Source organism: Bipolaris oryzae (assembly GCF_000523455.1).
Source record: "Bipolaris oryzae ATCC 44560 unplaced genomic scaffold scaffold_10, whole genome shotgun sequence".
NCBI classification, from domain to species: Eukaryota; Fungi; Ascomycota; class Dothideomycetes; order Pleosporales; family Pleosporaceae; genus Bipolaris; species Bipolaris oryzae.
In genome coordinates, this window is record NW_006911286.1 from 220,165 (window position 1) to 242,418 (window position 22,254).

General features: G+C 51.0%; 6 protein-coding genes across 6 annotated transcripts; 4 read left to right on the forward strand and 2 right to left on the reverse strand.

Moving 5' to 3' along the window:
- Positions 1–3,560: 3,560 nt before the first annotated feature.
- Positions 3,561–4,174, forward strand: COCMIDRAFT_32857 (uncharacterized protein; the record flags this gene model as incomplete). The annotated part of the gene is made up of 3 exons (XM_007685463.1): positions 3,561–3,629; positions 3,769–3,955; positions 4,002–4,174. 3 exons carry the CDS (start codon positions 3,561–3,563, stop codon positions 4,172–4,174), a joined length of 429 nt encoding a protein of 142 aa, XP_007683653.1.
- Positions 4,175–4,627: 453 nt separating this feature from the next.
- COCMIDRAFT_83750 (uncharacterized protein) lies at positions 4,628–6,007 on the forward strand (the record flags this gene model as incomplete). The annotated part of the gene is made up of 1 exon (XM_007685506.1): positions 4,628–6,007. One exon carries the CDS (start codon positions 4,628–4,630, stop codon positions 6,005–6,007), a length of 1,380 nt encoding a protein of 459 aa, XP_007683696.1.
- Positions 6,008–7,528: 1,521 nt separating this feature from the next.
- On the forward strand, positions 7,529–9,853 carry COCMIDRAFT_83730 (uncharacterized protein; the record flags this gene model as incomplete). Its single annotated transcript, XM_007685507.1, has 7 exons — positions 7,529–7,759; positions 7,819–8,041; positions 8,205–8,314; positions 8,464–8,887; positions 8,968–9,345; positions 9,469–9,649; positions 9,802–9,853. 7 exons carry the CDS (start codon positions 7,529–7,531, stop codon positions 9,851–9,853), a joined length of 1,599 nt encoding a protein of 532 aa, XP_007683697.1.
- Positions 9,854–9,977: 124 nt separating this feature from the next.
- Positions 9,978–10,703, reverse strand: COCMIDRAFT_1472 (uncharacterized protein; the record flags this gene model as incomplete). The annotated part of the gene is made up of 2 exons (XM_007685427.1): positions 9,978–10,229; positions 10,326–10,703. 2 exons carry the CDS (start codon positions 10,701–10,703, stop codon positions 9,978–9,980), a joined length of 630 nt encoding a protein of 209 aa, XP_007683617.1.
- Positions 10,704–12,282: 1,579 nt separating this feature from the next.
- Positions 12,283–13,956, reverse strand: COCMIDRAFT_1473 (uncharacterized protein; the record flags this gene model as incomplete). The annotated part of the gene is made up of 2 exons (XM_007685428.1): positions 12,283–13,894; positions 13,943–13,956. The coding sequence occupies 2 exons, from the start codon at positions 13,954–13,956 to the stop codon at positions 12,283–12,285; spliced, it is 1,626 nt and encodes a 541-aa protein (XP_007683618.1).
- A 202-nt stretch (positions 13,957–14,158) lies between these two features.
- Positions 14,159–22,200, forward strand: COCMIDRAFT_1474 (uncharacterized protein; the record flags this gene model as incomplete). The annotated part of the gene is made up of 3 exons (XM_007685429.1): positions 14,159–15,549; positions 15,600–19,656; positions 19,708–22,200. 3 exons carry the CDS (start codon positions 14,159–14,161, stop codon positions 22,198–22,200), a joined length of 7,941 nt encoding a protein of 2,646 aa, XP_007683619.1.
- Positions 22,201–22,254: the final 54 nt, after the last annotated feature.

A 22,254-nucleotide genomic window follows, 5' to 3' on the forward strand; every position in this document is an offset into this window, starting at 1 on the left:
AGGGAAAACAAAAATAAGCATTTGGCCATCCTTGTAGTGTGATCGCCTTTGAAACACTAATTTATAACTCACGATTCAATGCATATACAGTTTGGGCTGCTTGGCATCTCACAATCTGGGCATTAAGGTTTGGAGCTTTTTCTTAGTCATACTGCGCATCGCGGTAACCAGAGTTCAATGGTCAGTTTGGAAGAGAATGTTTGCTTCAACGTCTATCCTTGATACCCCTATCTCATATTCCAAAAAACGGGCTACAATATTCCCCTTTTAGATCACGCCTATTTCACAATCCCCATGAATCGCTTTTTTTAATCCCTTGGATCTCTCTCTCTCTCTCTCTCTCTAGGCAGACGCTATTGCTAACGCGAACTTCTTAGCCTACGTAATCCAATGTAAGCATCCAAGACCCCGAGACCCTACACGGCGAACAAAAAGGGAATTCCGAAACCTCGGACAAGAAGAGAGACAAGACATGTGCCTATATCGATCCAATAAAATCCAAGACGCCATTTCCTTCTTCGCCTCTCAGCGTCTTATGCAGTGTTTACACAGCCCCCCCTTTTTTTTTCGTCCCTCACACTCAGCATTACGCAAAAAAAATATACACGCGGGTGAGGAACATATGTGCGTATGTGTCAGATCGAACACAGTAAGCCCAACGCCTCGAAATTTATTTGCTTGCAAAAGTCCGACAATGCCAATCATGTCGCAAACTTCCCGTAACTAGTAGTAATAATAGTCGCATCGGGAGTCCCCCGTAATTTCACTTTGCACACCCATTCATTCATCCATCCATTCATCCCATCGCCAAGCTGCAGCAATATATATATCTCACACCTACACTACGGACTTATCTTATTTCCCGATAGAAAAGTGTTTTCCTTTTTAAAAGAAAGCAAACAAACTAGAATAAAATAGCTTCCCCCTCCCCCCCCAATTCTCCCCGGGGTTGATTTCATCTAAATCCTCTTAGTCCACATACATACATACATATTACCTAACCCAACATTTACACGCTAGGAAAGTCCAACCGGATAAATTCATATACGCAAGGGGAGGGGGTAGGGGGGAAGCTCGCTCAAGAGTTAAACGCAAAAAGGGCATAACGAAGGAATGGAGGAGGAAAAAAAAACAAAAAAAAACGGGGCCAAGGGAAACCCATCGTATGTTTATAAGGCTAACTAATATAAAAATTCAACTTTGCCTCGGCTTCACACCCCCAATCCCCCCCCCCCAAATCCCTACCTTATTGACTCTCTAATACATTCACGCCCGGGATGTTGTTGTTGCTATTTTTTTTTTAGAAAAAAAAGACGTAATTCGGGCCCCTGCAGCCGTAAGTAGCAGTAGTAGTAGTAATAAGTATCAAGTTATCCTAGCCGATATACTTTACTTTTTTTATAATAAAAAAAACACCATCATCTCTGACTTTAACGTTACGGGGATTACTCGCAATCACGTAGTTTAGAGGGAGAACGGGGAGCAAAAAGGTCATCTTGGGCCGTTTTGTAACTCCTTTTTTTTTTATAACTTGGGTCTGAAAATGGATTGTGCGGCCTGGGGTTTACTTATACGAGGGCAAGGGTGGGTCTCTGTGGTTGGATGTGGAACGGAGAGAGTGGAATGTAGGGGTATGTGGAAAGTAAGCGGTTTGGGGGAGGAAGAGATAGAGGGAGATGGGAGATGAGTGTGTTTATGCGGCGGGAAACGGGAAAAGGAAGAGGTGAGGTGGAAAGGGAAGGGTTTGCATAAGGCAGCGTCGGGTGTGTGTGTGGCGGCTGATGCTACTGCTGCTGCTACTACTGCCTGCACAGGCTGAGCTGAGCTGAGCGGGCATGTATTCGCATGATTTCAGTCTGTGTGGCTTTTTTTTTGGGTGGGGTTGCGCCGACAAAGCCGATGTACGGAGTTGGATATTTTACGCTTGGTCTATGCGATACGATTCATGGAGTATTTTTTTTTGTTGCAGAGTAGGGACATATCACATGTCACATATTACACATTCCTCTTACGCTAGCACAACCAGTGGCTTTTGCGCGGTGGGCGTGTGCTGTTTTGCCACCGCTTGTTCTGGGGGGGAGAGAGAGAGAGAGCTGAGAGAGAAAGAGGGGGAAGAGGGCTGGAAAATAGCCTAGGGAACAAAGCGGGCCAGAGAATTATGCTTAATGTTTACGAACCAACCTTATCTGCTTACGCTGGCTAAGTCGACTAGTGCCTTGTTCTAACAGCACCCCCCCCCCAGTAGTTGTTAAGCGAATCGGAAAACGGGCTGATTTTAGTAGCCTGTATGGATGGGGCCAAAGAAGCAAAAATAAGAGAGAGTTGCGGTGTAAGCTGGAAATGGTGTGATTGTAGCGGATGCGAACGGATAGATAGGCAGTTGGGTTTCTTGCTTGTAGCAGTAGTGGGCTTGTTACGTATGTGTAAGTATGGACAATCGGGGAGTTTAGGACAAGCGCACGAAAAGAGGAGGGGGGTGGAGAAGCCAACGCTGGGCGGGCTTGGGAGGGAAGCCGGATGACGCGGCATGTTGGCGAATCGGATGAGGGGAAGGGGTGGTTGAATGGTGGAATGGTGGAATCAGGCAGCGGAAAGAGCAGGAGGAAGCGTTGGTGGGTGGCATCTTGGCTGGTGGTGCCAAAGTCGACGGGAGTGTTTGTGTGTGTCTTGGCTGGCTTGAGTGTGACCCAGTGCCAATAAAGGCCAATTCGGGCCTTTGTCTGTCTAGGGCAGCTGAGACGCTAGGTGCCGTGGCGCTGTGGAGGCCAGTGATGGTAGGGAGGGTAGGTGAGCTGAGGGGGAGGGGGGAGAGGGATTGCACAAGTGAATTGGAAGGGGGGGATTAATTATGTGTGCATGTAAAAGGATACTTGGTTAGAGTAGTATAGTAGTAAGAGTAAGTAGTGTTGAAGAGCGACGATCAGGCGCGGGCGAAATGCAGGAGATTGTGGGCGAGCACAGGCACAGACATGGGCACAGGCATGGGCATGTCATGTGGAGGGCAGAGAGACGGGCTGGGTTACCGTGTGTTTGGGTTTGGTATGGGCGTGGCACGGTGGTAAGCTTAAACGGCATGCACTAAGCTTGATGTCATTGGGCGGGCGAGTGTGTTTGTATTTGGGGCGGCGGCGGGTGGTGCAGGCTGAGTGAGACTGGGGCTTGATTACGTTTGGAGTGGAGTTGATAAGTAATGGCGAGCAGCCATGGGCAGTGGGCAGTGGGCAGTGCGTAGTGGTCGGTTGGGTGGTGCCAAAGCTCCACGTAGGCCACAACGGAGAGCGGCAGGTTGATTGCCAGCCCCAAGGGCGCCGAGCAGAGCGGGCGGGTTTTGGGGCGTCTTGTGGGCAGAGGGCCAAGGACGCCATGGACGACTCGGGCGTGGAATGGCCAGACACAGGCGGTTGGAACGCCTTGGCTGTGCTTGGTAGATTGGGGCAGCGTCCGCTTCGACCAGCCAAGCACGACAAGACGGATTGCCGGACTGTCACGACTGGGCCTGCCAAGCGGCTGAAGGCTTGTCGAAAATAAAGATTCGTTTAGAGTTAAAGCTTGGCCGGCCGATGCCCGTGGCGCTGACCACCAGAGCCGTGGCAGCCGTGGCAGGCTGGGCGCGTCATTTCCTCGAGTGTGTTTGTGAGCATTCGCGCTGCTACTCTTTTCTAGGGCCATCCATGAACAGAGCATCCCCACGCACACGACTACATACCCCATCTACTTAGTACACACCACTTACTTACTGTGTACACACATACCTATATACCCCCCCAGCACACGCATCCCCCCTCGCACCCAGTCAGCACAGTCAGCGGCCTCCGAGCAAAGCTTGTCTCGGCTGCTTGTGGGCCTTATTTCGCTATCAGCCGCCACTCCACGCGCGGCGGGCGATCCAGAGACGCCATCCCAACGCCGAGAAAGGGCCAAAAGTCATTTCTGGGGCCCAAGCCTGCGCTGCCCTGTCCTGCCCTGTCCTGCCCTGCCCGTGAGCAAGTACATGAGCCCAGATGACTGCTCATGGCTTTTGCAAAAGTTTCGCCTTTTTTTCCTGTTCTCCTCATCTCCTCGACCTGCTGTCCATCCACTCCCCATTACCCACCCACGCCCACTCATCCTGACTCTGCCTCCCCGGCTTCGTTTCACCTCGCTAGCCTTCCATCCAACACCCGGCCAGCCTTGATCTGACCGCACAGCCACACCCACACCCACACACACTTGCATACCCTCCTCCTCGCACACACACACACACACACACGCCTTGTCACAGTCACTGTTGCAGTCGCACGTCCTCCCGTAAGTCTCTGTCTCTTGTTTCGTCTCGCCTACTAGCTAGCCTCGCCCACTTGTACGCTACCTCCACTCCGGGGTCAGGCATTGTACTAGCTTTTATGCCTACTCTCACCTTGTCCCGACGTTGCCGGGTACCCTGCACCTACTCTCTCCACTGCAACTTGTACTTAATCCCTACCTGCCACCACCCACAAACTGACATTGACCCCAAAGACACCCATGAGGCACTGACCTCGCTTTACTACGGTACCCTCTTGCTACCACACGCCACAACCCACACAGACACAGACACAGACACATACACACCATCACTATCCCTGTTACTACGGCCACCACCACTGCCATGGAGACCTACCACGGCCATGTCCGCACCCCCAACGATGCCATCATTCTGTTCGAGGCCTGCCGCATTGGCATATTACCGCGCGTCCAACGTCGCTTGTCCGAAAAGGAGCGCCAGCAGATCAAGTCCGGCTCGGTATTCGTGTGGGACGAGCGTGAGGCCGGAATGAGACGATGGACAGACGGAAAATCATGGAGCGCCAGCCGCGTCTCTGGCAGCTTCCTCACATACCGAGAAATGGAGGGCAAGCGAGGAGGCAGCGCTGTGCCCACTCCGCCCGTAGCAAAGCGCGCGAGCGGAAAGTCGCCAGACGGCTCAGCAAACGGAGACTCCGAGGGCGAGGGTCCAGACGGTTACCGATACAAGCCCGACGGTCTGATGAAGCAGTCTTTCAGCATCACTACACAGAGCGGACAGCATCTCCACCTCATCAGCTACTACTCGCGATCAAACTCCAACAACCTCCCCCAGCCCACAAACGACGCCCAGCTGCGACACATCCGACCCCCCAAGAACATGTACCCCGAGTCTGCAGTAAACGAGACCCAATCCGTGCCTGCCGTCACTCGCGGTCCCATGCCAGGTTCCCCATACAATGCTCCAGGCCACAGCATGGCCCCCTCTTCGCCCTACACACGCGGCGGCCCTGTCGCGCCCATGTATGCGGTTCCCATCTATCCTCCTACGCCTCCGAATGGCTCTTCTCCATTACACGCGTACTACCCACAGCACCCTTACTTCTATCCCGGCGTAGTCTATGCACAGCCCCAATATCACCCCCAGGCCCATGTCTTTGACCGCGCGCCGCCGCCAATCGCACATCCTCACGCTCCCCAAGGTCACCATCCCATGCTGATGCAGCACCCCGCCTATGCAGCGCACGCTGCTCACGCTGCTCAGCAGTACATGACGACACCTCCATTGCGCACTCCGTCAGCCGCCGACCACGCTCAACGTCAGCAACATCTGCAGCGAGTCGGCGCGCCTGCTCCTCCACCAGCACCTGCACAATCCATTCCCGAGCAGGGCCCACAGCTGCCAGCCATCAATGGTGCCGCCGCCGCCGCCTCGGCCGGTGCCAATAGGCCACCAACCCCAGAGACTTCTGACAAGTTGGATCCTCGCCCATCAGAGCCTAGCGGCGCCCCTACTACCACATCAGCACCGCCACCATCGAGACCGCTGCCAACACTCGACTCGCTGCTCAATGGCGACATCCAGACCAAGGACAATCAAAGCACCAGCCGCTCTGGCAGCCGTAGCCCAAACACTGCATCGAGATTTCCCCGCGATCTGGCCCCAGAACGACTTGCCAAGAACAGCACAGCTGCCGATAGCAGCGCACTGAACAAGCTCAATAGCGTCTTTGTCCGATCGTAGTAGCGTCTTTTGCTCTCTCGGATCACAGACTGTGTCTTCGCTTCTCTGCTTATCTATTTATCACGCGTGACGATTTACTCGCGGCTTTTTTTTCTTATTCATTTATTCGCTTCTTTTTCTTTGTTCCCGAATCAAAGGGAAACTGTCGTTTCAAAGCATTTTACGAAACTGCATCAGGGCGGCGTTTGCAAGGTTGTGTACGGCTACCATCCAAAGTTTAGGATGGGGGCCTAGATGGGCAGGGACAAAGTGTGGATTTAGAGCATTGGCTTGTGTTACCAGCCTGGCGTTTTTCTTCCAACGAGTCTTGTTCGCAAGCAAAGCATGGTTATTACTATGGGGTTTCGCACAGCGAGTGTTGCTTTTTTTGGAGAAAAAAAGAAGAGAGTTTCCTAGTTGCAATGCAATGGTTCATGCCAAGAGTGGCCTCCCTATCCTAGTGTCTTGAAGTTGTGTCGTGTGCTTGCGTGTGTGCGTGTGTGCGTGCGTGCGCCCGCGCTTATTTTAGAGTTTTAAACTTGTTTTCATGCTTAGTTTTTGTCGCGCGGAGATGGGCGCCGCTCATGATAAGCTCTCTCTCTCTCTCTCTTTTGCTACGGCGCTACTTGCACTGACATGACACGCATTGCATTCGCCCCATCCTCTACCCACTATCAATCATGCCTTTTCCCCGCTTTCGTAACAGCTCCCGAATCCAATCAATCACCTTGACTTCCATGCTTCCTCCTTCCCTTTCCCCCCCAATAACCCACATTCTCCACCACTGAAGCATGTCGTGCCTCCCCAATCTGGAATTCCCGAAACGCCAGCTTCCTCATATAGTAAAGGCGCCCGTCTAGTGGGCTATCATGTAACCATGTATCTACAGTTGTATCAACTTATTCAATCGCTCTTCGACCCGGATTTTTCCGCGGGCGGGCGATCAGCGACACACACGCACGCACGTACGCTTTTCTACCCCGCAATGCCACGATTACGATAACGTCGGCTTTTTTTTTCCCTTGCGCCTTCGCCGAGGGAACGTTACAATCGGATGATTACACGATTTAAGGCGATTAGATGACTGGCAAAAAAAAAGAAGGAAGCCCGCTCTTATCCCGCTGCCGCGGTAGCATGAGAAGGGAGTGGCGGGCCACAAGCTTTTATCTTATCATGGACAAGCAACAAAAGTGGGCTGTGGGCTTGATAGACGGGTAAAAAGAGCAACGGGCGGTGCTCCAACGGGGGGGGACTCCAATAGCCACACTCCCCGAAAAGGAAAGTTGGAGGCGCGGGAGAGAGAGAGAGAGAGAGGAAGAGACGGTTGGATCTGCGGGCACTCGCTTTGGTTGGGTTTACATAAGTGCGATGTAGTCGTTTCTCTTCTTTTTCTTTTTTAATTGACGTCGATTTGTCCCTTGTGTCTCCGCACGCCATCTCATCCATTTCTCCTTGCTTGTCTCTGTCCCTCAGGAGTATATAGTTTGGGGCAAATAAAAAGAGAGTAAGAAGCGGGCAACGATACATAACATTCCAGCCGCCATGGCATCCGCAGCCGCAGCCCCGCTGCCTCCAACCGCGGATATAGAGAAAGATGCAGTGGTACAAGATCTCCCTGTACCAAAGGGCAAAGTAGCAGAGAAACTCCTCAAGCACTCTCACGATGCCGACACAGCCATGAAAGCCTTTGAAGGCATGCAAGGCCAAGTCATCGAACTCACCGAGGAGAAGAAAAAAGCTTTGTTAAGGAAAATTGATTGGCATTTGATGCCTGTACGCCTCTTCTCATCCACCCCCCCCCCTTACACCTCTTATTAATATAACGAGTACAGATCATGTGCCTCGTCTACGGCCTCAACTACCTGGACAAAACAACTCTCTCCTACGCCAGCATCATGGGCCTCAAACTCCCTCCTTCAGACAACCCCCTGAAATCCGGTATCAATCTCACAGGCGACCAGTATTCCTGGCTCGGAAGCATGTTTTACTTTGGCTACATAGCGTGGGAGTATCCGACGTCGAGGTTGTTGCAGGTGTTGCCCTTGGGCAAGTATTGTAAGTTTTTTAAGTTTTTTTTTTTAACTTATTTTCCTTCCGTACATCTCTCTCTTTCTTTCTCTTTCACTCTTGAAATCTGAAATCAAAAAAAAAATGGAGATATATATCCAGAGTTTTAACGATGATTGCTAAATTGCATTTTTTTTTCTTCTTCTTCCAGCCGCCTTTAATATTATAATCTGGGGCATCATTCTCTCCTGCTTCGCGGCTGTGTCGAATTTTTCGGGAGCGGTGGCTATTCGGTTTTTCCTGGGTGTCTTTGAAGCTGCTGTAAGTTGTTATTTTTTTCTTTCCCCCCTTTCTCCAAAGAGAAAAAAAACAATCCCCCCCTCCCTCCCCCCCAAGTTTTAACTCTTTTTTTTTTTCAAAAAGCTGTCCTAACTAAGTACTGACTACTTTTTTTTTTTTTAAAAAAAAAGGTAACTCCTGGCTTCGCTCTCTTCACATCCCAATGGTACACAACTGCCGAGCAAGGCTCCCGAACCGCCATCTGGTTCAGCTTCAACGGGTTCGCGCAAATCTTCGGTGGGTGCCTCGCCTACGGCATCGCTGTCGGGTGCCGCAAACTCGGTACCTCGATTGAACCCTGGAAGATTGTCTTCTTAACCACCGGCCTGCTGACGACGTGCTGCGGCGTGGCTTTTCTGTGGATAGTACCTGATAACCAGCTCAATTGTCGGTGGTTGAGCGAGGAGGATCGCGTGTTGGCGGTTGAGCGGATACGAGTGAATAAGCAAGGGGTGGGGAATCGGCATTTTAAGTGGTATCAGTTGAAGGAGGCGTTGATGGATCCGTTGAGTTGGGCGTTTTTCTTTTATGCGTTGATTGCTGATATTCCGAATGGTAAGCCTATCTTTTCTCTCTCTCTCTCGTTCGTAACTACGTACTCGTGGTGGTTTGTTTGCTGACGGAAAGACAAAAAGGCGGCATCTCAAACTTCTTCTCCCAACTCATCGTCGGCTTCGGTTACACACCCGAGCAATCCCTCTTATACGGTACCCCGGGCGGCGCCGTCGAAATCGTCTTCCTGATTGCCTGTGGCTGGGCCGGCGATAAATACGGGAACCGCATTCTCATCTCTATGATTGGCCTGCTTACTGCTATCCTCGGCATGCTACTCATTGTCGCCTTACCGCTGACTAGCAACTCGGGGCGCCTCGCAGGATACTATCTCACGCAGGCGAGTCCCACACCGTTTGTGGCGCTCTTGAGCTTGATAGCGAGTAACGTGGCGGGGTATACGAAGAAGACGAGTGTAGCAGCTATGTTTTTGATTGGGTATTGTGTTGGGAATATCATAGGTATGTTTCCCCCCCCTCCTTTTATGTAGTAGGATTTCCCCTTTGGCATCAAAGGGAGCGATTACGTATCCAACGACATACGTACATGAAAACTAACATCGATTTTTTTCAAACTTTCTCTAGGCCCTCAAACATTCCGCCCATCAGACGCTCCCCGCTATGTCCCCGCTGAAGTCACAATCATCGTCTGCTGGGGCGTATGTCTCGGCATCCTCGCCTTCATCCATTTCTACTGCGTGCGTCAGAACAAGAAGAAGGCGCTGATTCGAGCGGCGCCCGATTATGTCAAGTTGGAGAATCAGGAGTAAGTTTTCTTCCTTCTTCTTCTTCTCCTCCTCCCCCCTTTCCAATGTTATCCTCTCCCCTTCCACAGCAGAAATCTCTCTCCACCGAGAAGGAAAAAAGTATTGCAAAAATAAAAATAAAAATAAAGCTCGATTTCTGACTACGTCCCAGATGGCTCGATCTCACCGATAGAGAAAACCCGGAATTCATATATACACTGTGAAACCCCCCCTCCCCCAACCCACATATATACAATCAAGAACTCAATCGATCCATCCATACTCTCTCTCTCACTCTCTCTCATATATGAAAAAGAAAATTCATTCATTTCCTCATAACCATCTCATCTAGCACGTCGCAAGCATACTAGTCAACGCACTCTTCTCCGCACTCGTAATCGTCAACCCATACACACTCTTCACCTTAATCCACATCTTACTGTACGTGCAGTAGTAGCTCGTTAGCGGGGGCTTCCAGTCCTCTGGCCCCTTATCCCCCTTAGCTTGGTTGACATTGTCGGTGACAGCAAGCAATTGGGGATTGGTAAGGTCGTTGGCGAAAGCCTGGCGGCGGGCCGTGGTCCAGGATGCTGCGCCGGACTAATATTTTTTTTCCTTGTTAGCTTGCGTCCTTCTTCTTGGGTTTCTTGAGGGAGGCGGTGGAATTTGGGGGTGGGGGGGAGGGGAGAAACTAACCTTCCAAGCGTTACTCAATGGAACCATATGGTCGATATCGACATCACTCGCCGCCGTCCATGTCGCGCCGTCGTACGGGCTAAACCATGAGCCCGAGACAGAGGAGCACGCATCGTTGGTTACGACGTTTGTGCCATCGCGCTTGAGCACCGTCTCGCGCGTGTTGCAGGTGCCGGATTGGGTGATCCAGTGGGGGAACAGGTCGCGAGAGTATCCCGTTTGTGGGCCTTGGGCTGCGACGGTGAGGCCGGCGAGTTGGGTTGTTGCTTCGGCCTTGGAGGGCACGTTGGGGGGAGCGCGGGCGGAGAGGTTAGATGGGGCGGGGGCGGCGGAGGCGATGGCAGCGGAGACTGCGACGATGAGGAGGGAGGTCTTCATCTTTGTCTAGATTGAGGGGGATAGGGAGAAGAGAAAGAGTGATATGTCAATTGAGATATGAACCCCGCAATCAGATGTATGAGACACTCGACAGTGAAGCCGATGTCATTCACAATGGGTACAACAGTACGTACAACACCACCCATCTTATATACAAGTTCCCCACCCAGTCCTTTCTTTTCTTACCATCCTAACCTATCTACCATCATCTTTTAGCCCCGGCCCTCTCCGCTTCCCCTTCCCGTCCCAGAGAACGAAACAAAACATGGTCCAATACCAATGAAGCACCGCACGCCTACCCACCCCCGCTCTACCTACTCTTACTTGCCCAGCTAAAAAAAGTGGTGTAACCGCGGAACAACCCCATCAGCGAAACCTACAACAAACACGCGCCCACAAAGATCGTTGACCGAAACCCAATAAGGCAGGTCGGCAAGGGTCGTAAGCGGCTGAAGCATAGTCCTTCATCTAGAGACATCGGACGACTAGAGCAAAGCGTACCTGATCGGCAGTGCAACTTGCTTCTGGCGGCCCCAAGTCATGGAGCTGCCTTCCTGTTCAGGGGACAAAAGACGAGTAGTGCGGTATTGGGGGCTGCATGGTAAGACGGAGGATAATGCCAATGACTGGTGTAGGCGTGCAAGAGGGATAAGGTGCTGGAAGGGTTTACGGAAAACGCGGGCATGGGGAGCGCAGGTGGGCTTATCGCAACGTGTGATAGGGTCGTGGCCGGGGGCGTACGCTAACAGTATCGCCTTGTCATTGGGTGCTTGCTAGATGAGGATAATGTGTCCGTGTGGAAGGCGCCGGCGTGTGCGGGTCGGAAACATGGACGATCCCATGATGTTCTGCAAAAGGAGCGAATGGATGATAAGACATGGCCAACGTGAAAGATGAGGGGGCTTGAAGGAGGAAACATGGGCATGACTGCAGATGTGGTCGAGTGGGGGGTCATGTTGCTCATTGGCTGCTGTCCCGCGCTCTACAAAACACGTGAAAGCCAAGCGATGGCCTTGGCTGGAAGAAGAAGGATGTTAGCCTCAAGAGGAAGATGCCAAGCTGCGTATGCTGAAATGGTGCGCGTCTGGCGCATCGAAGCCATGTTTAGATAATTGTTGTTTGTCCTGCATCTAATCTTCAAGTTTTGTTTAAATTGAGACGCTGGTACGGAGGTGAATACTGCAATGGATTTGCTGGCCAGCGTACGAGAGCTGTTCGGGCAACCGGAAATAAGGCCTTGATTACCCATGGCGACACCGGAGCTTGGTATGCCAACCCTTTAGTGCTGCATTGGACAGTTTGATGCCAGAACTGCCGTTTCGAGTATATTCGCAGCGACGTCGGGGTCTTGGGACTTGGCTAGGCTTGCGTTTCGTCGTGACAATGTTTCATTAGTAGCGTGACATATATACATTACGAACCAATCTCTTGTTGAAGCTTGGTCGGACGTACTCCGGGGCGTATACATTATGTAGTGATAATCTCCGACTGCCGGGTCGTCGCGCCTTAGTACGGCCTTGTTGAGTCGACGGAGAGAGAGAGAGATTCCATCGTCAACGTTACTTCCTGAGTATAGGTATCATGCGGCAAAGTCAAACTCTTTAAACGCCTCCTTGAACCTTTCAACATCCTGCTCTTCTTGAGGCTGCGTCTGTCCGCAATTCTTCCAGTCGACACGCTGGTCGAGTCGCAATAACTTGGCCAACACCTCTCGGCCAAACTGGTTGTGGAAACGTATCTTTTCGTCGAAGCGCATAACGTAGCTCGTCTGCTTTTCCGGATCGTCTTTTGGATCCCACACCAAGACCCGGAAGAAGTCGCTCGTCTCTTCAACTCCATCACCTACATCCTCTTTTTGAAATTTTGGCCAATGCAGGTTCTCGGCCAATGCCTTGAATGCAGCCTCGACAAGTCCTTTGCTGATGAGATCGGCGCTTACGGGGAGGTATTGCCAGTGTGTATGAGGCAAGCTAGATTTACTGACCTCCCACGTGACTGAACCATAGTCGGTATCTGCTACAGACTTGAGCATGCTGTTCATTGCGCACCGATATCGTTGCATCTCTGCGTATGTCGCGTGACGTTCCTCCTCTGCCATTGATCCCAGCGTCGGCTGATGTGTAAATGGAATGATGAGCATGTGGCAAGGAAAGCCGAGTTTCGAAAAAGTTTGTGGAGTTGGCAGAGGGCCTTTTGCAGTAGTCAAATACGAGTTCTCGCCAATCGAGGCTATCAAGTGCGTCGCAATGTTTTCATTGGCCAAACAAAAGAAGCATTCTGATGCGGTAATGGGCCCTCGAGGCTCGCCCTTTCGTCTCTTGTTGCCCCTCCGGCCTCGGTTTCCATCGTCATAGACTAGGTGCTGTTCTTGATACTCGGGTGCAACTCGCTTCTTTTCCGAAAGGACGACAGGACAAGCGGTTGAGCCAGGCGGGGGTGCGACGGGATGGCTTGCAGAAGGCTCTAGAGAAAAGGCATAAATCCACTTTTGTTTATTGGGATTGCCAAAGGAAGCCAGACTGATGAATCGCGTTACAGGATAGAGATTATCGGTTTCAGCACTGGGTGGATGAAAGAATGGCTCTCGCTCGTAAAAGGTGCCGCCAGATGTTGAGAAGTGGTACTTGGGCTTCAATATCACATCCAAATCGGCGATACATTGCTGGCTGGTTGGCTGGACATCAGCGTTGAATTCGACTTTGGAACGCTTCTGAATGTCCTCTGGCCACTCGTTGGTGATGAGGATATCAGCTGTTGTTGCTCCTCGCAAAATCTTGGCATCCGTCTCGCTGTAAAAAGGCGGGTACTTGTCCTTGGACTGGCCAGCAATGATGTTCGCATCCAGTCGGCCACCTAGCGCGACAATGCGGATACCCTCAGACGTCTTCATAGTAGTCCGCTTGCCAAGGAAGAAGAGATTATGGCATAGTTCATCACTGGAAGATTCCAACTTTTGGATGACTGCTGGTGGCAGTGGACTGCTGCCAAGAGCAAAGTAGGTCGGCAACGGCACGTCGATTTGACCATTGACAAGTGACTGCACGTCACCTGAAGCTGCATCTTCATCATCAGGTGAGGCTGCAAATAAGTTGCCTACGATGAGGGCGAAAGCAAAGTTGTTCTTTGCGTGCAGTGCGCTCAGCTTCTGGAAGACCGTCTTGAATTGCCCGTTGACGTCACCGACGACGACGCTGCACGTGTTAGTGAGTTGTAAGAGAGAAACAGCAGGGCAGAGTTACATTTTTGAAGCCATTATGGATGGTGATGTTGGCTATGACGAGCTGCCGACGCGTTGGTGTTGAGTGAGCATGGGTGATTGGCGCGTCGGCGGCGTCGGTGGTGCCAGTGCCAGGGTCCAGCTTTTTTGTTAGCGTATGGAAATTCTAGTGGAGCATCGAGTGAAGATGCAGCCTTCGACACAACCCTCTCCACCACACCCAAATACACTACACACCATGGCTGCCATGTCGCAGGGACTTGCTACACGCCCGGCTACCAAGCCATCCTCCAAAATATCAAAGTCTGCGCGCCCACAGAAACGGGTCAAGGGCGGGACCGAATCCACGCGCAATCATGTCTTCAAAGGCTTCTCGCAGCGCATTGCACAACTCAGAATTGAGCCTGTTCGCCGCGGTCGCAGCACCATTCTCGACGATGCCGAGCTCGAATCGACCTTTTCCTACTTCCGCGACTCGTTCCTCGAATGGAGGGAACTCAACATGTCGGAGCCCTTCACAGCCTTTGCCCGCAAAGTTGCGCCACTCTGCGACAGCCTCCCCCAAGTCCTCCACCACAGCGATCGCATATTCGAACTCCTTATCGAACATATTGAAAAGGGCGAGAAATTTAGCCAGGAGCCGCTGCTCAGCCTCATGGCCCATCTTGCACACGATCTCGGCGAGCGCTTTGAGAAATATTTTGAGAGGGCAGTGAAAACTGTGTCGCATCTGGCAGCCACGCATGCCGACGTAGAAGTTATAGAATGGGCATTTGGCTGTCTGGCATGGCTGTTCAAGTACCTCTCAAGGCTATTGGTACCGAACCTGCGCCCCGTCTTCGATCTCATGTCACCTTTGCTGGGCAAAGAGCGCCAAAAAGCCTTCGTCTCTCGCTTTGCAGCCGAGTCGCTGAGCTTTCTGGTACGCAAGGCTGGAGCTGCCTATCATAGAGACAAGGCACCGCTTAAGTCAATCATCAAGCACATATCCGATCTGCTCAAGGACCAGCAGGAATCCACAAAGGACTACGCTTTCCAGCAGGGTCTCATGTATCTTTTTACCGACTCGCTTAAGGGGGTACAACACGGCTTCCACTCAAGTGCTACAGTCATTTTGCAAGAGCTTTTGGTCGAGACGCTCAACCCAGAACATCTTGATCTCCGAATTCCGCCTCTCGAACCCGTACTTATCGGTGTAGTTACTGCCGCTATTCACCACACGGATGCAGAGAACTTCAGCCCCCTGCTCGAAGTCATACTTGGCGAAGCAGACAAAGTGTCTTCAGACGTGCGCTATGTTGGCCTGCTGTCTCGCTTGCTAATGGTCGTGTGCGGCGTCCGCCAAGGTGACCATATCGAGGATTGGAGACCTGTGCTGGGCTCAATCAGCAATGTACTTGATTCTACCAAAGCTTCGACTGAAATTGAATCTGTTGATGCATGGGAGCTGCTATCGGTCATCGCCGTTGTTTTCCAGTATTGTGCGCTTGACGCAGCTATTCCCCACGAGAAGCTGCTAGAAGGACTGACTCGTGGTCCTTGGGAAGCTTATTTCCTACCATTCTGCAACTTATTCGCCGGTCTAGGCGTAGAGAGGTTCAGAACTTTGCTACTCCCGTATTTCAAGAGGTGCGAGGTTATGATTCTTTCAGACTGGTGCATTTACTAATAATGTTTAGATTCGTTACGCAAAAGACCCATGAGCATGGTCCTCAATTCTGTGCAATTCTACCTCAACTTTACCAAAGCGGAGCACTGGCGAACACCACTTTGCAGCCGTCCGAGCGCTGGCAAGCGACCTTGGAAGAGCCCTTTGACGAGCTTGAGAAATCTACAGGAACCGAGGCCGATTTGGAGAACCAGACCTTTTACTGCAATGCCTTGCTTGGTGCGGTAGAGTCGCTTCGCATAGCTGACGATAAGACGCGAGAAATCTGGAATGACCTTGCACGCTTGCTCAAAAATGCTGTCCAAGGAGAGAACCTCACCACAAAGCGGACTGTCGATGTTCTTGCTACTGGTAGAGGGTTTCAATTCCTTATAAACAAAGGCGGCGACGATGATCAACTCAAGAGTCTCTGGCCTGCATTGTGCCAAACCTCCACTGTATTCGGACACTCCGTCGCTTTCTGGTATGCGCTCCTTGACCTTTTGAGGAAGTACAAGAAAGATCTGGATACCACAGGACCGCACATGGAGCCTTTGAAGCGAACTGTCATGCACTGCCTGGGATCCCCTTCGCATGATCTGAGACTTTTGGCCATATACATCTTGCAATTTGTCGCAGACCAAAGCGAAGAACCGCAAAAGATTTTGTCTATCGCCATGTTGATTGAACAAACACCGCCAAATCTCGAGACACAAAGATCCATTGCAATGCGCGTAGGCCAAATGGCTAAATTGTACCCTGCCGTGTGTTCTGATGAGTGGGTGGGAGAAGCTATCCCTGCTTTCTGTCTGGGATTACTCCATGTACGCCTAGCATCGGTTTGGGACGACAGTTGCTCTGCGTTGAAAGCCATCTGCGAGACCAAGGAAGGAGAAAGCTTTGTCACCCAAACTGTCTTTGAATGGCTGACTGCGAGTGATGCTGCTGATGTTGTTACTGACAGCCCTGAATCAACCTCATCGCGACCGTACGCGACCGAATTCGAGTGTACCAATCTGATGCAGTTGCAGGAGCATGTCGCCGATGTTCAGGCGAAAGCTGACAACCCTCAAGAGCAGCTGGAGATCTTATTCAAGGAGGCACATGCCGAAATACCTTTCTACAACTCCTTCAGCAGGACGCAGGCTCTCAAAGTGTTGAGTTCCCTACCACACATCGCGGAAAAGCGGTCGAGACTTCTTGTACCAGTTCTTCTGAAGTGGGCTTTTGACCAAGCGCCAGACTCTGAAGGTACTACTTCGGACGAAGACGCTCCAGCCACTTCGCAGGATCGCTGGGCAAGAAAAGACCAGAAAGCGATGCTTTCCATCTTTGCAAAATTCAACAACCCAAAAGTGTTGTATCGAACAGACGAAGTGCGCCAAGCCCTCCTTGCCTTACTCAGTAATGGAGATGTCGAAATTCAAAAAGCTTCGCTGAAGGCGCTTCTTACATGGAAAGACAAGGCAATAGCCACATACCAGGAACAGCTACTGAACCTACTCGACGATGAAAGATTCCGTGATGAACTCCCGATATTCCTCAGCGAAGGCAAGCTCCAAGACTCAGACGTTGACCAGGTCCTCCCAATCGTGTTGCGATTACTGTACGGCAAGGTTATAGCCGGAAAACGAGGCCTTGAGTCGAAGAGAAAAGCCGTCTTCGTTAGTCTGAAAACAAGATTCGGTGACGAAGCTATACATCAGTTCTTGCAGATCGCATTTGGACCTCTGGGTCACATTTCGATCCTGAGCGATGGGGTTGTTGATGAGGAACTGCTGCAGAAAAGCCTAGTAGACACGCGAAAGCAGGTAGGAATGCTGAACCTGCTTGATGATTTACTAAGTACCTTTGCGACAACATTCGCTCCGTTTATTGCTACCGTCGTGGATCCTATCCTGTACTCTGCTATCAAAGCATCGCGAGAACTCTCAGCTTCAGTCGACCGCCAAGGCGATGAAAGCAAATCGACGCAGACATCATTGTTGAAGACAGTTCGACAACGTTCGCTCCACATTCTGAGCAAGCTAGTCGAGAACGGCCCGGAGTTTGAGTGGCATCCGTATACGAGAGCTCTCGTCAAAGAGATGATTGAACCTCGACTGGACCAATTTCCCGTCGAAACAGCGCAATCTATCTCCGGCATTCTTCGACTGTTTGCAGCATGGTCAAAATCGGCTCATACGGCTCCATTTTTGGTGGAATTCAACCCAGTCATCTTATCCAAAGTCATTGACTGCCTTGACGTGCCTTCAGCCAAGGATGAGGTCAAATGCTTTGTTCTAGACAATGTCATTCGAAACATCATGGCTCTTGTGGCTGTTGAAGAAGACGCTTCGACAACCGATTCGAGGATTCGGAAGAATCGCATACATACCGACATAATTCAACCATACTCCACTTCAATCTTGGGGCGAGTTGGTCATCTGCTCCGACAAAACCCAAGTAAAGAAGTGCTCGAATCTGGGGTCCAGACGGTTGCGGAACTCGCCCCCCATGTCGTTGGTGCCTCCGAATCGCGCAGTATGATTGAGATTGCTACCTTCCTTCTCCGTCAGCCTTCAAAGCGCGTGAACCCTCGTACCAAGCTAGGGTTGCTCAAGATCCTGCACGAGTTCATTCAGCGCTGCGATGACCAAAGCTTGAATGAGCTGCTCGACACAATATACGATGCTATTTGCCCCATGTTCGCTTTTGTCCAAGATCGTACGGCGAGAGAATTGATCTGCGATGTTGTTCAAGATCTCTCCGACACCAACAGTAATCTCCAGGTCATTGCAAAGATATGCCACGATCTCAACTCCTTCGCCAAGGGGCGCTTGGATGAGCCAGACTTTGAACGACGTTCACAGGCGTTCAGCTCCATTAACGAAGAGGCTTATCGAAGTTTTTCTCTCATTCAATGGAAGCCTCTGGTCTACAACATGCTCTACTTCATTAAGGATAACGAAGAGCTTAGCATTAGAGTCAACGCATCCTTATCCTTGCGCCGCTTCACTGAGGTTTCGAGCAGCGAAGAATTCAGGGCGTTCGTATCGTCAGCAGTTCTGCCTGGAATCCAGGCTGGTATGCGCGAGACGTCTGAACTAGTTCGAATCGAATACCTTGCTGTGCTTGAGCATCTGGTCAAGACGCATCCTGACTGGGCTCCTGTAGCAGACCTTCACATACTTCTCTCGGATGATGATGAGGCTTCATTCTTCAGCAACATCTTGCACATTCAGGGTCATCGTCGACTTAGAGCATTGCGTCGTTTGGCTGCCCATGCTTCTCATTTACGTGGTACGAATGTCTACCAGATTCTCATCCCCCTCTTGGAGCACTTCGTTTTCAATAAGGGAGATGATGATGGCGCAGACAGCCTTCTGGGAGAGACCATTAAGACGCTCACGGCGTTGACAGAGTGTCTGGAATGGCCGCAGTTCCGCTCCCTCCTCAAGCGGTATATTGGCTATCTAGCGACCAAAGAAGATCTCCAAAAGCCCATCATTAGATTGATTGCAGGCCTGATGGATGGTCTAAACCAAGCAGGTCGCGCCAAGGGCTATGTTGCCACGACCCCGGCTGGATTAGATGAGCCAACAACTTCTGAGACCAACGACGACTCTGTGGCTATGGATATTGACAAGCCTCAGTCCATACTCACAAAAACCCTTCCTCAGCAGGAAAAACTGAGCAGTGACATGATCAACAACTTTCTTCCCGATCTGACCAACTTCCTACACAAAAAAGACGAAGCGACAGTCAGTTTACGAGTACCCATCGCCGTTGCGATTGCCAAAGTTCTTCTCGTACTTCCTCCACTGGAAATCGAGACACGACTGCCTGGTGTCCTTTTGGATATTTGTTACATCCTCAAGAGTCGTGCCCAAGAAGCTCGTGACATGTCGAGGAATACACTCAGTGACATTGCTACACTCATGGGACCAGCTTACCTAGGTTTCATTCTCAAGGCATTGCGAACAGCGCTCCAGAGAGGTTATCAACTCCATGTTCTTTCCTACACTTTGCACACTATCCTGGTGAAGCTCTCAGACCAGACGAACCCAGGAGATCTCGACTACTGCCTTACAGACCTTGTAGATGTGGTAAGTATCCGATTGTAAGCTATTTCCAGAAAGACATACTAACAATACCAGATCATGGATGATACTTTTGGTGCCGCTGGCCAGGAGAAAGATGCCGAAGAGTACATTTCCAAGATGAAGGAAGTAAAGAGCAGTAAAAGCTTCGATTCGATGGACATCATCGCACGATCTGCCACTCCCTCTCATCTTATCAAGCTCGTACTTCCGATCAGGTCCCTTTTGATTGAGAAGCTTAACGCAAAGATGGTGCAGAAGATTGATGAACTGCTGCGGCGTATCGGTCTCGGTGTACTACAAAATCCCACCGTCAATAATAGGGATATCTTGGTCTTCTGTTATGAGCTTATTCAAGAGGCATATGCAGCAAACACGCCAACTGACAAGAAGGCCAAGATCGACCCTAAAAGCAAGAGATATCTGGTCAACAACAAGGGGGCGGCCAAGTCTGGAGCAAGACTCAGCACTTCTTCGTACCTGTACAAGATGATTCGCTTTGGCATGGATATCCTCCGGACTGTGTTGCGCAAGCACGAAGACCTCCAGACTCCACAGAACTTGGCCGGTTTCTTACCAATTATCGGCGATGCAATGGTGCAAGGGCAAGAAGAAGTGCATGTATCGGCTGTCCGTCTCCTCACGACCATCATCAAGGTACCGATGCCTGAGATGGACGCAAACTGCCCCGTATACATTGACGAAGCAATGCGAGCCATCAAGGGTGCGGTATCTTCCAATACTGAGCTTGCTCAGGCGTCTCTAAAGCTGGTCTCTGCTGTGTTGCGTGAGCGGCCCAACGTACAAGTGAGGGAACGAGATGTTGGACATCTTCTCAAGCGCATGATGCCGGATTTGGATGAGCCTGATCGCTCAGGTGTCATATTCGGCTTCCTCAAAGCTGTCATGAACCGACATTTTGACATTCCAGAGATGTACGAAGCCATGGACAAAGTGGCAGAGATGATGATTACCAACCAGACGAAATCCGCCCGCGACATTGCCCGCAGCCACTTCTTCCAGTTCTTGACATCATACACCCAGAGCGAGAAGCGCTTCAAGAAGCAAATGGAGTTCCTTCTCAAGAACCTTCGATACGAGCATATGGAAGGCAGACAATCCGTCATGGAGGCCCTGGATCTTATCATTGGAAAGGCGCTGCCTCGTTTCCCTGAGAAGGCACAATACGAATACCACGGTATCATGTTCTTGCCACTGGTCAACACTGTAGCAAATGATGACTCGGGTAAATGCCGAGAAATGGCTAGTCTGTTGATCAAGAGATTGTTCCAGCATGCTAGCGACAAGCGACTGCAAAGTTTCGCCACAGATCTTAAGAGTTGGTTAGAGCAAGACGACAATATCGGCTTGAAGCGCCTCGGAATCCAGGTTTGGGGCTTCTATTTTGAAGCCATGGAAGATGACGAAGAGCCAAAAGAACTGGCATACGTCCTCGATCGACTTGACGCAACAATCGGCGAATGTCTGAGCCGACGCGATGAAGACGATTGGGAGCTCTTGTATTACTCCCTCACCCTACTTTCAAAAGTTTGCAAGAAATATACGGACACCATGTTCTCGTCAAGCAAAGATGGTCTGTGGACCGCAGTCCAAGCCAGCGCTACCTATCCGCACATGTGGGTCAAGCTCAAAGCTGCAGAGCTGCTGGGCACCTACTTTGCCCACCTTGGAATTTCAAACAAGGATTCCGGCCTTGGAGCACTGCCATTGAAGGGGTCTGGTGGTCTACAGCTGGCTGAGCAGAACATGACGCAACTGTGCAATGCCTTCTTGCGAAATTTGTTGAATCCAGAAGTCTCGGAACAGCTTTGCCTACAAAGTGTTAAGAATATTGCCTTCATCGCGCGATGCCTCGCTGTCAACGGAGCGAAGTGGCAGTGGCAGAGAGCCGACGAGGACGAGGAGGTGGAAGAGTCTACCATTGTAGCCACCGGTGATGCAGCCACTACAGAAGATGAAGAGGACTTTGATGGTTTCTCGCCTCCACCAGAGAGTATCAAGCCCAAGAAGACGGAAGACACCCCACCAACGGCAATCCACCGCCTAATGATCCGCCTTTCGGGCATCGTTCGAAAAGACAAGAGTACCATGAACGCCAAGACCGCAATCATGAACCTTTTCGATACTATCGCCGCTAAATTTCCTCTCGAGCCTCTTTCCACCTCTCTCCCGCACCTCCTGACTACCCTATCCACCCTCACCGATGCCACCGCAACCTTTCCTCGGTCCGCTGCACAAACTGGTCCTAACAACACGGTCAATGATCCATACAAGGCCCTTGCTGATAAAGCTCGTGAAGTCATGAACAATTTGCAAAAGCGCCTTGGAACGCAAGAGTATTTGAAGATCATGGGAGAAGTACAGAAAGGTGTCAGAGAAAGAAGGGAAGAAAGGCGCAGAAAGAGAAAGGTAGAAGCGATTGTTGACCCGGAGAAGTTTGGCAAGGACAAGCGCAGGAGACATGATGTCAAGAGGATCAAGAGGAAGGAGAGGAGTGCCGAGGAGAGGGGCAAGAGGCGAGGATGGTAAATGTTGCTTTGATATCACATGTAGAAGGATAGTTGGTTTTGCACGATGAAGTTT